The 13,365-nt window shown below is 36.3% G+C and overlaps 1 protein-coding gene across 2 annotated transcripts in view; it reads right to left on the bottom strand.

The window, feature by feature from the left end:
- Positions 1–21: 21 nt before the first annotated feature.
- LOC110454717 (run domain Beclin-1-interacting and cysteine-rich domain-containing protein-like) overlaps positions 22–13,365 on the bottom strand; it is a 35,812-nt gene continuing 22,468 nt past the window's right edge. For both annotated transcript variants that reach the window (XM_021504388.1, XM_021504387.1), the window contains 11 exons: positions 12,309–12,351; positions 10,831–10,966; positions 10,164–10,244; positions 8,406–8,479; positions 7,592–7,656; positions 6,416–6,716; positions 5,876–5,954; positions 4,236–4,310; positions 3,174–3,264; positions 1,755–1,827; positions 22–1,559 (listed from right to left, as the gene is read on the bottom strand). In XM_021504388.1, coding sequence (XP_021360063.1) covers positions 1,484–1,559; positions 1,755–1,827; positions 3,174–3,264; positions 4,236–4,310; positions 5,876–5,954; positions 6,416–6,716; positions 7,592–7,656; positions 8,406–8,479; positions 10,164–10,244; positions 10,831–10,966; positions 12,309–12,351 — 1,094 coding nt within the window. In that variant the 3' untranslated portion in view covers positions 22–1,483. The remainder of the gene's footprint in view (positions 1,560–1,754; positions 1,828–3,173; positions 3,265–4,235; positions 4,311–5,875; positions 5,955–6,415; positions 6,717–7,591; positions 7,657–8,405; positions 8,480–10,163; positions 10,245–10,830; positions 10,967–12,308; positions 12,352–13,365) is intronic.

Below are 13,365 nucleotides of genomic sequence, written 5' to 3' on the forward strand. Positions count from 1 at the left end.
CCGCCCGCCCGCCCGCCATAACATAATAATATGTGATAACATAATACGTCCCCGTCTTCGACGGGTGTATAAAAATAGTCAAAACCCCAATTCCTTTCTTCATTCACATCTACATACAATGCACTTTCATTGCGTTAAGTTACAAAAAAATCTAACATCCTGTTCAGGTAAAGTAGCACTTAAAAGGACCACAGACAGCTAGCATGCAGTCAGACAGACAGATATTCCTATACACCCCAAAGACTTTGTTTGCGGGTATAATAGGTGAACACAATGATATGCAAGGTAAACTCATCATCAAGTTTTGGTAAAAACAAAAGGTGACCCAAGAACTACCTGAGAATTGAAGTGTATTCAAACAAAGAAACCAATAAACAGAGTGAGAGGTGAACGTTGCTTGGACTAACATGTTAGCTTTGAGACCCATTCTTACAAATGACTCAAAACTGAGGTTGGGGTTATTTTGTTGGCACCATCTTTTGAATTTGATTTCACATGAAGAATTCATGGAAAGTTCAAAACTTTATATTGGAAATATAACTATTGCTCTTATGTTGAAATAAGGGAGGTCAAATTGGCACCCTTCCCTTATCAGGAACTGTCAAAAATAAAATATGAATATTTTGTTGATAAAAGCTGGTAGATGCTGGATGAATATGAACATTACTTTTGATAATTTCTTGACCAAAATGTGTTTTTTTTATCCTGACATTTTGGTTCACAACAATATGTAAATAATTAATTTTCACTTTACATGGTAGTATATTTCTGCAAATAAGTAACTGTAAACAAACATTCCAGAAGATGATCAGTTTCAGGTGAACAAGGATACATAATTGCCAGTTCTAAATTGAGATGAGGGGGCTCATAGACTCTCGCACATCTATGACCAAGTATTAAACAAAGCATAGCTGAATGGAGTCATTTTGGTACATATATAATCACTAATTGCACATACGCTTACACCGTAGCCAAGTCCACATCGATTTGTTGACAAGGAGTACACAATTTACTTTGTCTGATGAAGGTGACAGTGTACATACCATATACTAGTCATCGAAAACGTCACATAGAAACATTTATTGGTTGTGTTACAAGAACCTTTTCATAATCCTTACTTACCAACCTGAAGAAAATGTATATAAATAATTGCCATGCTTTCACATTTCTACTAAGTTGCCTATTGGATGCTAGCTGCATTCAAAGACAAACACGTTTATTTTACAAACATGTCAAAATGCTTTTAATATATATGTGTCCCTCATCATGTGATACGTGCTTTAATAAAAAGGATTGAAAACTGAAATAGGATCATAATATGTAAAGCTAAATGGACCTATTGCTATCTATATTCCTTCATACATGAACACCCAAATAAATATTTTGACAATCTGTTAATTCATTCTCATTCAGCATAATATCACAGTTAATATCACAAATTGTTTTGCTCAAATTCACACCATCGTCAAACTCGATAACAATATCATCCATCATCAATTTCATCTTGCTCATCCATTTCTTCTATATCAGTCGAAGCATCTTTTGCCAATCTCAGTCGCCTAAAAATATTAAAAAATAAATTCAAATGGATTGGCATTCACTTTTTTTCAAAAAGTTATGAATTTCTTTTCGATAAAAGACTATTGAATGAACACCACTTCTATAAAAATAAAATGCTTTTTGTTTTTGTGTCAGAATTTCTGAAAAAGTCATATATACTACGAAACAACTTTTTTATCCCTATGTAGTCATACCTTGCTTCAATTCTTGCACATTTTGGACATTTGTCAGGAACAAAACATTGCTTGTGGTAGCATGCCCTGCAACCTGGAAAAGATATGATTTAATAAAATACTGAATAGTTACATGTTTGACAAAAGCATAACATCTGTTTTGTGACCAGTGATGTTTTAAATGCAAATGTAAATGTAATTCAACAATTTCTTGCCATGTCAAACTATATATTACTTACCAATCAAAATCTCCAAACATTACAAAAAGAATATCAGTTAAAACCTTATAAATATAAGCAATTTCAACAGTCTCCTAATTTTTTCTCTCATTTCCATGTGTGTAAGATTATAAGACTCTTTCATGTCCAGGGGTGTAGGTTAGAGAAAATTCCACCGGAGGGATTTTCAAATTTGGCAAAACCCTCGGCTTGATAGAGAAATTCCACCCGAGGGGTTATCAATTTTTTCCCCAGAGCTTTTTTGACAAAAAGGAATTTGTCAGTGAGATTTAGAATACCCCATTTTTGCAAACAGAGTTTGTACAGAAAAAATAATCTCATCTTTCTAACATGTACTGTAAATATATCTTGAAGGGTTTAATTTCATCATGTTGCCTTTTCTGCATTGCGGAATCTGTGTTTTCCAAATTCCCGCCCATGTAAGATAGACTCAGCAAGCGTGGTTATCTTACATGGCCAGCGTTATCTTACATGACCAGATATGAGGGGTGTGAGATAAAGAAATCCACCCTAAGAATTTTTTTCGAATTTGGCTAATCCCTTGGCAAAGCCTCAGGTTTTTCCAAATTTGAAAAAAACCTTGGGTGGAATTATTTCCCTATCCTACATCCCTGGGCATGAAAAAGTCTTATAATCTTCCTTCTACTCAGTGCTAGCATCCTCTGCCTTTGGCAGGAATAAAACTAAATTAAGTGCTAGAATTCTGTCCCCCGCAGCAGTAAAGTAAAACTGGAAAACTTTGGCCCAGTCAAATTTTCGCCTTACGCCATTGAAATTCAATTTTGCCGAAATGATAAATGCACCCTCAAAACAGAGGGTGAAAAAGGCAGATATCAACGTGTGACGAAAATTTCCCTGTATACAGTATGCTTACCATATAATATGCATCACTTCCAATGCCTCTTACTCCGTGTCACAGTTCACATATATTACTACCAGCATTATCATATATATCTGGGGGGTTTTCCTTTTCTTTTTATCTAAATTTGATTACAAAATGTACAAGAAAGTAGCCTGGATTAAAATAAATCATAGGTCGGAAGAGCATTTCTCTTTATCTGTACATACTGTGACAATACATACCAAACAGTGGCCTGGATTAAGGTATTTCATAAAACAAGTATTTCTACTTACTAAACATACAGTGACAAAATGTACCTGACAGAGGCCCATATTTAAATAATTCACAAAATGACTTTACCTGGACACACTGTGACTTTTTGTAGCTCAAATGGAAATATCACTTCTTTATCATGGCACATCTCACAGAAAAAACCCAGGCCTTGACAAAACTAAAAAAAAAAAGGAAAATATAAAATCAACATGACTGTTATTATTTTTTAATATATTAGGATACCTGTTCCACTCCACTGTGATTTCTGATATACAGTAACCTCCCCTTAACTTCCGTTTGGATATAACTGTAGAACAGTAGGACCGCAACACTTCTGTTGACCAGCTGGTAGCTCTATCTGTTAGAGCAATATTTTAAGAATCTGAAGTCCAGGGTTCGAATCCCAGTCTAGCCCCATTGAATTTTTACACTCAAAACACTGTTTTTGATTGTACATAGTTTATTTCATCCTTATTATTTCTCATAAAAGCCCAGCAAGGTATGGTTTTCTTTTCAGAAATAATTTGTCAAAACTTAAGTCATGCCTGAAAAAAGAAATCCGATGCATAATTACAGTTTTTGGCAGTGGTACGGGGATCCTTAACAGATGGTTTAAAGTAAGTAAATAATATGTTTAGTTTCATGGTCCTAAATAAACACTCTATTAGGTGTATGGAACAGTGCTTTTAAAGTGACCTTGACCTTTGACCGCAATATTCAGTTGAGTAATCGAGAACCAATCATGCTACAATTTCAAATTCACATTTTGACAAAAATTCCCAAATGATTTCCTATTTACTTTTTCCGTCTGCCGGAACAGAATAGAATGCATATAGTCTTGTTCTCACAAAAATTGCTATTCCGTCAATTGCTAAAACAGTTTGTTTAAAATGTATTTTGAACTGAATAGAACTTCAAAGAATGACTAAATGATATTTTCCTTGCTGTCTTGAATGTCAATTTAAAGGATTCAAGCATAGCTTTTAACATTTATGACGATATGAAACAGTTCTGTTCAAACACATTCCATGAGGTGCGATTCTCCAAGATGCACTTATATGCATGATGGAATGTATTTGAACAGAACTGTGTTTCATACCATCATAGGTGTTGAAAAAGATGCATTTCAATCGTTCCATGGTTACTTACCGGACAGTCTTGGACGTGGACCATGGAGATGTTCACAATGTTTCTCAATTGAGTCAGCATCTCACCAGATTTCACCTACAAGTGAAAAGGGGTCTTCTACAAGTCAACATTATCATACAGAACTGAAACGTCTACACATATGGCCATATTTCAAAGTTATTTCACTGGAGAAATAATGTTTATTTCTGTGTTAACCAGTCAACTATAATTAAAAACATTAAAATAAACAAATCCTGATTCCGAAAATCAGAAACTAATTTCTCCCACCCTTCACAGGTGTGTCTCCTGTTTTGGCTGGGAAAGATCAGCTTGTCACCCCCTAGGGGGAGATAGCCTCATGCCGATTAGCACATGTTCAATTGTGACGTCATTTAAATGCGTCATCAAAAGTGAATGACGATATGCATACCCCACATGTGTTTTTGTTTACAAACATGGCAGACTACTGTCAATGGAGCTGTGACTGAAATAAAAGGATGGGAGAAAAATAATCATGCCCTACCTTGAAGGTGTAACAGAGAAATCTCCAACCCTCGGGGAAGATTATATTAATCTAAACTTTTTGATACCGTATTTTGAAAGGTTCTGACACTACATGCTTGTTTATCATAAATACCTGATTTTAAAGAAGAGAATCGAAGTATGTCAGATTATCAAGTTTCATTACACAACTTAAAATTAACTAGAACACTGACAGGTCAGTAAGGGCCCCGTCTTGTGGCAATATATCCCCCATAATCATCAAGAAGCAATCTGCCCATATAGCTGAGCTTGACGTTTGACATTTGGACTTCAAAAAGAATCGCAAGGAAGCAAAATATACATTTTACATGTACTATGATGTGAGTCTTGTTTCCTTCCACCTCCATATGCCGGTGCAATACTCATTTGTTAGCTTTGATTTGTTTTATTTCACCTTATATACCTCCTCCATCAAGAGCCAGGGTCAAAGTCAGCGATCCACTTTGTCTTTGACCTTTGGACCCAAATGACCTTGACCATTAACCCAGTGACCCTGATCTTTGGTCAGTTGACTTATTCTTTAATTCCGACCAACTTTGCTTCTTATTATCATAAGAAAATGTGAATCAGTAAAAAATACAAAACTTGATCTTGACCCTTTGAACCCCGTAACCTGGACCTAAGGTCAGTTGACTCTGTGTTAAGTTCTGAACAACATTGTTTCATAATAACATAACAAAATGTTCATCAGGGAAAAGGTACAAAATTTGACCTTGACCCCTGACCCAATGACCTTGACCTTTGGTCAGTTGACTCCTTGTTTAATTCTGATCAACTTTGCTTCATAATGTCATAACAAAATGTTCATCAGTGAAAAGAGGTAAAATTTGACCTTGACCTTTTAACCTAATGACCTTAACCTTTGACCTTGACTTTTTACCTCAATGTATATTTTTGTAAACTGAACATCTTGACCAAGTTTCATGTACATCGGTCAATAAATACTAAAGTTATCAGCCAGGAACAAAATTTGTGGACGGACAGACAGACAGACAGACTGATTACTATAGGGCATCCGTATCTCCGATACGGGGCCCTAATTAAGATGAACTGTGAATTAGACATTTACATAATTGATATATCACAACTTAAACATATTAGGCCATCTCACCACTTACCTGTACGAGGTCAGATAGAGAGTAAAGGTGAATATCATCTGTCCAATGACCTTGAAGTTGTTCTACCTCACCCAGCACACTAGAAAACAGGAAAGGCAGTGTAAGAAATGATTTATACATGTAGTTGCCTTCTTGGAATTAATTTCGCGTCACTACTGAAATCTTACCACATGGGAAAAACTAAAAACCAAATTTCTTTTCCTTCCTAATTTTTTATTTTTATTTTTGTTTCAACAGATTTAAAGGTGACATATTTTCAAACGTTACACAGATACATGTAAATGAAAAATTCTATTGAGTTCAAACAATACATAAATATAACTTAATTAGATGTAAAACACAGAACATTTTATATGATGGAGGAAATGTACATGTACAATTTCATTAAAATGACTATATCAGTGAAAGTTCTAGGACATGACTGGGTGGTTTTTAAAGAAGTGCAGGAGATTTCATTAAAAAAATGATACATGAAAAATACATGTATTTAGTACTCCAAAAAGACTCATTCTAATGCTTTGTATACTCTCATAAACTTACTTGGAAGCACTTTTACAAATCCTTAGGAAATTTTTCAAATGTGTCAGCTGGGTTCTTAAGTCTTTAATATTGTCCAAGGCGCGGACTCGGCGATACAGACTAGAATTTATGTCAGTCAGATTAAACAATGGATCACCAATTATTCGTGAAATCAAATCCCGGGAAAAATTAGAAACGTAATATTTTTTGAAGTCCCATCGTCTTAATATCCTTCCTGGTATGTATGATAAACTGTTACTATGACAACACTGACAGAAGTACTTTCCAAGATATTCGCAATAGCGGAATCTTCTTATGTATCCTGAAATTCAACAAGAAATCAGTTACTGATTTTGTATCAATACAGATATCCTTGATACTCCAGGGGTTACGTTCACTTTCACTCTCTGCCCCCCCTTGAACAATCGAAGGCTCAGTGTGCGCCACATTGTGGATGAGATGAGAAGACTAGTTTGATCCTCTTATGTACATCAAAAGAATCTCTTGGTCGAGTAACGGCAAAATTGACTGGCTTTGAAGTTGGGTGTCGCTCCTCTGTAACCTGTAAAGGACAGCTATCAGCCTAGCAATTGGTCAGGATATTTTTACCCGAGTCCAATCAAATAGCTAGCCGTGTGCCTTCAATTTTGCTTTGACATGTTCCAGGGGTGCAGAAAGCAAAAGTGAGCGTAACCCCTGTAGTATCAAGGATGCGAAACAGAGGGACAGAATACATTTTTACATATGTAGGAAACTTCAGCTTCAGACTTTTGATCTACAAATTAAGAAAGATATCTTAATAACTGGAAATGAAATATTGTTTACCTGGTATTTACATTACCAATATTTTTTTATCTCCCCCCCCCCCCAACTCATCTCTCAAACTGCTTTTATTTTATTCAATTTACATAGTCACTTAGCACTATTTGATGGGACAAATGATAGCTTCCTCAGCTTGCTTTCTCATTTTTACCATTATTTTAATATTTGTTTAGATGTCCGACACAAGTCTCTTCCAATACTAGGAATTCAAACCCATTACTATTGGGGGTTCAAGTTTTGTCAGAAGCTCTGACAAAAGCCCAGTGTTAATAGATAAATGCTTCAAAGAGCAAATATGGAACACAAAGTTTTGATAGAAAGTTCATATGAATGGAAACAGTTGAATTATCTCTGTACAAACTGTGATAAACTCACCTTGCTCTACCCGCATCCCACACCCTGCACACATGTAACTTTGTTTTGCCATTATGGTACTTCTTCTGTAAAAATGTTCATTTGTAATCATTATCTAAATGTTCATTCGTAATTGTTATCTTCAATACTCAATAATTAATCAAAAGACATAGGCAAAGAAAATATTCCAGGTTTTGAAGATTGTAAAGTGGACCAACGAGTGATCATGATCTATGCCTAGTAGAAATTATCACAACAAGGCGAACCTCTTCTTTTGTAATATATACACACTTGTATGTAGTAAACAATATGGAAAGTAATAGAATAGTTCATACATCATGCAGTGATGTTTTCTATCATACAACTGTCCATTATGATAACTAAAATTATCTTTATGCTCCTAAATAGTTTTAAAACAAAATCTTTTTTCATTGTACATGCGAATGTCAAATACATTTGAAATTCCATATTTATCCTACATCATGAATATAACATTTAATTCTAAATCGGTGTGGAGTGGTGAAATTACCCTAAACACCCCAAGGCCTTCCATTATTTGATTGTATTATGATTAAAATTACAACAGCAAATACTGCTTTGATAACATTGCAACAAGAGTGGTAAAATGCATGGCCAGACTGGGGTTCGAATCCCAGACCCTCCAAACTCTAGACGGGCGCTACCTAGTTGCCGACGATTGGCCAAGTCTAGTTCCGCTACAATATTAAGAAAGATCTGGTTTCTACACTGCATTGACTCTTTATGTTACTTCCCCATGTAATGATCTATAGATCCGGTTCACTGACTGAAGAACAGGAAACTTTGTGTCACTTACTTTGGTGCTGGATGGATATTGAAAATTATCTGTGGTCGGGGAGGGGCCCACTCTAAGTTACCACGCAGCCTCGTCTGAAACAAGGAAATGACAGTTAATCTTACTACTGTTCAATAGCATGTTCTCCCTTTTAGACAGAGATATCCAAACTTCTGGTCAGGGAAAGATTAATAGAATCTCTCACCCCTTGGGGGTGAGAAAGGGGAATCTTTCCCCGAGGGTTGAGGTTCCCCTTTTTCACCCTCAAGGGGGTGAGAGATTCTTTTTCTCTTTCCCTGTTCTCCCATTGTTTAGCATATACATATTGTAATGTTAATGTTACAGGTTAAGTTCAGGGTTGTTGTGACGTTATTGGTGTGACGTCATACTGTTGTTATGAATAGGGGAATCCCCCGTCTCAACCCTAGGGTGAGACAAGGATATCTCACACTGGTAAAGTGTGGATACACCTGTCCAGGGTAAGAGATATTTCTGTTTTAACCTAGGGTAAGGACAGGGGGGGATTCCCCTGTTATAACAATTGTATGACGTCATGTCAACAAAGCTTTGACATCACATCAACAATGCAATGATGTCACATCAATAATAGCAGATCTCGGCAGAGAGTTCCGACTTTCTGGAAGTTCTGAAATCTACGTTTGTATTTCATAGAAATACCACTTGTATTTGATGTGGAAGAAAATCAATCATTACCCACTTTAGAAGTAAGACAACAAAGCCTAAGGCTAGACATTTAAGAATCTTACCCCTTGGGTTGAGTTTTTTTTGTCTTACTCCCAAGGTGGGTCCCAGAAATACCATCACTACATATGTACATCAATTTCACTGACAATATATATTTCTAGATAGTAAAGTTACATGTAATGTTGAAAGACATGTGTTCAAAGGAACATTGTTTATTACCATCAAAAGAAAAATACATATTTGGGTGCAAGATTTGAAAATATCAACCAGAGGGAGGAAATTCTTAAAACTGTAAACCCTTAGGCTTGCTATGGGTATGATGATTCAAGGATATGATCCCAACAGTAATTATGGATACCCCTGTCTACACTAAGAGGAGATAACTTTTAATAGGATTTAAAAGGATATCAGTGGATGCAGGCGTTGCTGCCTCTATATCCACATCAGTATAATTTGAAATACATTGTGGTAAACATAAAATAAGCATATATATAAGGCGCTGTTTGATCGTACTTCAACTCAAGATCGTTCCAGAAGTTTTTCTCAAAGTCAAATACGTTACCAGATGAAATAACATCTTGTGGGAAACTATTCCAGATATTAATTATTCTTTGAGTAAAGTGATGTTTTCTAATATTTAAATGACAATGTTGTTTGAGATTTTTTTTACTGTGTCCACAAGTTTTTTCTTGAGCGGCGAGATCGAATAATCCCTCCACCAATTTCGGATCATATAGCCCATTCATAAACTGGAACACGTTGATCATATCGCCACGCAAGCGCCTGTATGTTAAAACTTGTACCACCATCTCTTTTATAATGTAATAACAAAGGAATTTCCTCAAGTTTCAACTTCATATATATTTTTAAGTGTCTGCCTTTTGATGCTAACATCACTTTGTCACCTGATGACATTTCATTATCTACGAATTACCAAAATCGCAATAAAATTATTCAGAAAAAAAGACATCTCAGCATTATTTTCTCATATGTCTCCTTGTCATCAGTTAACAATGCCCCAATCTCCTCAAGAAAGAACATTTTAAAATGTCCTCATCAAAAGATAGCTGTTACCTTCAATGAATTTGACTTGAGAAGTTCGGCATTCTCTCCATCATCTGGTGATATGGGGTAGGAATTTGGAAGGGGAAGTAACTGAAACAAAATAGATGCATGTTTGTTTATATAAAGTATATACATAGTACAATAAGTTCTTGCAGGCTCTCCATACACTCCTAGACACTCAAACATCAAAAACATTTATATCTACAGCTGCTGTATCTGTTTCATTTGATACTAAATTAAACATTGTCAAGGCTTTTTTAAAAGTGTAGTGTACACTTAGTGTACTACAGGATCACACCAGACAGGAAATTTTATATAGAGCTTGTTTTTTTAAAATACTATGGTCAAAGATTAACAAAAATCTTTGACCCTAGTATTTTAAAAAAAACAAGCTCTAGACAAAATTCCCTGTCTGATGTGATCCAACAAAATATTAAATTCAACGAATAAAAACATCTATGTGATGAGAGAATTCAAACAAGGAGATGAACTGCAATAGTTCAAGAGATGGGTTTTTTCACATAATACATAACATTTTACTTATATTTTGCACTTAATCTGTAACCCCTAACCTTTGAACTCTAACTCCTAACCGAAATCTGATATTTTAAAACCAAAATGTTCTCAAAGTTCAGAACCATTGAGAATCTAGTCTATGATGTATCGTAATTCTCACTTTTTGTGGAGCGTCGCACTCAGGGACAAGCCATTGTAAGTCGGACGCCTTCGGCAACTGTTTCTCGGTGAATTTCTTCAGTAAAGAGATGGCCACTGACTCTGCTGAGTGGGATACAAACCCGCTATCCAAGGAGCTACAAAGAAATCAAGGGTACAGGGAACAAAAATCAGCTTTTGGTAAGTCAAAAGTTTTTGGCTTTATATGTAGTGGATACTAATACTGAGTTTGATTCCCGAAGTCGTGGTACACATGGAATTTTCAGAGAAAATGTTTTTATCCTGCCAATACAACTCCAATACAGGTGGAGTATAAAATGGTCTAGGGTGATTGTTGCGATATCAGTGCTGTAGCATTCAAGTGAGGTGGCACTATAAATTATATGGTTGGAAGCACGGTCCCACTACAAACGGAACACAATACATCTCCAACGCACACACAGGCATACACACACAGGGAGATATTAGTCAGGTGGCATAGGGCTAGTAGTAAGTGACTGATAAGGCAGCTCCTGCGAATTCCTCATCATTGTATTGATTAGTGTATATGCTAAGGGTATTAATAGTATAAATTGTACATCTATGTACTGTAAAGCGCTTTACAGTGGCTTATTCTACCTAGATAGGGCACTATATCAAATGTTGTATAATATTATCATTATTAAATGCAACAGCCAGACCAGTGTTCCAACTCTGGACCCTCCAAATTCTACACGGACGCTCTACCAATTGAGCTATCTGGTCACCAACGACAGACCCAGTCCAGTTCAGCTACATCCCTCCCTCCTTGTTTTAAGCCCACCCACCCCCACCCCCTCAAGATGCAAGTATTTATAACCCAGGTTAAAAAATCCCCTGCTTATCATTCACCTAATACTTGAAACAAGAAATGGTAAGCTCGCCAATTTTGTAACTGGAAAAAGAGAAATACAACAGCCAGACCGGGGTTTGAAACCCGGACCCTCAAATCTCTAGACGGATGCTATACCAATTGAGCTACCTGGTCGCCGACCACCGACCCAGTCCAGTTCGGCTGCAATGAGCAAGCGATATCAAACCCCGATGAACCTAAAGCAAGTTTTGATATGGAAACAACGGTGTTACTGATAATAATAATAATAATTTGAGGTTCTTATATACCGCTTTATCACAACCTAGTTTGTAGGTCGGTTCAAAGCGGTTCACAAATTAATATCTGTGGTTATAGGACCTTTGCAACCAACCAATATCTTTCTTAACTCCCATTTCAGCGCTAACAGCCAGCATTTAACAATTCTAGCACTGCCCAACCATATACTCATTTACAGATGAGTAGACTGGAGCAAGCGGAGTAAAGTATCTTGCTCAAAGATACAACACAATGCCGTGCCGTGACTCGAACTCGCAACCCATCGATCACGAGCCCGGCGTACTACCACTGGACTACCGTGCCTCCATTTATGACCAAATTATTTACCTATAGTTGGAAGGTTTTCTCACCTTTGTTTCTCTACACTTGTGTTACTTTTCTGTATATCTGCATCTGAAACCAATGATAATCAATAGGTCATTTTTTCGTCAAGACTGAAAGTGAAAATAAAAATTCTGTGACTTTGAACCAAACCCTTCCATTTCAAAAATCCAGAAGATTTGTGAGATTGTTACATATAAATCTACCATCTTATCTGCAGGATGCTGTTAGACTTTCTCTGGTCATATATATTTGATGAGCTTTGTGGAAGTCTGGGAAATTTTTGTCCCGAGAATCAGACGTTAGATGCACACCCAACAGTAGGACTCAGACCTTAACTATCAAACTTACTCGTTATACATAAACATTGAAATTGATGCATACAAGCAATATTTTACACACAGTTCCAATCTAAGATTCTGAACATATACAGGCATGTCGAAATATTCTACGCACGAACGTTATTTCTATGAATGTACATAATATTCAATGTAAATTTTACTGAAAATATGTGCATTTTGTTGTGTAATACTGTAATTTTTCTGATACGAACTAGTTTTTACATATCGGCTTGTCATGGATAGCCTCATATAGGATGCCTTTAAAGTGAAAAATGTGCAATGTAAGCGCTCCAAATGACCTTAGCCGATGCAAGGTCTTAAAACCCAAAACAAAATAGATCTTAACGGATTTGACACAATTTGTTCCAATGCCTGGATCTCTAGATCTGGCCCCAAGATCATGAAACAATCTTAGAATTAGTTTTTTTGCTTAGCCAATCACTTAGGACGTCACTTTTCATAGCGTTATTTCTGATTGGTTAAGTCAAAATTTTAGACAAAATTTTAGACTAAAGATCATTTCTTGAACTTGGGGCCTGGATAAACTTTTGCCAGCACTCTCTAGACCTGGTGACTGCAAGGTAGGGGGGAATCTTACCGGAGTACAGGGATGCTAAAGATAAGGAGAAAGCTTACCAGAGTACAGGGAGGCTAGAGATAAGGGGAGAAATCTTACCGGAGTACAGGGAGGCTAGAGATAAGGGGGGAAATCTTACCGGAGTACAGGGAGGCTAGAGATAAGGGG

The sequence above is a fragment of the Mizuhopecten yessoensis genome, unplaced genomic scaffold (genome assembly GCF_002113885.1).
Source record: "Mizuhopecten yessoensis strain PY_sf001 unplaced genomic scaffold, ASM211388v2 scaffold8035, whole genome shotgun sequence".
Taxonomy (NCBI): Eukaryota; Metazoa; Mollusca; class Bivalvia; order Pectinida; family Pectinidae; genus Mizuhopecten; species Mizuhopecten yessoensis.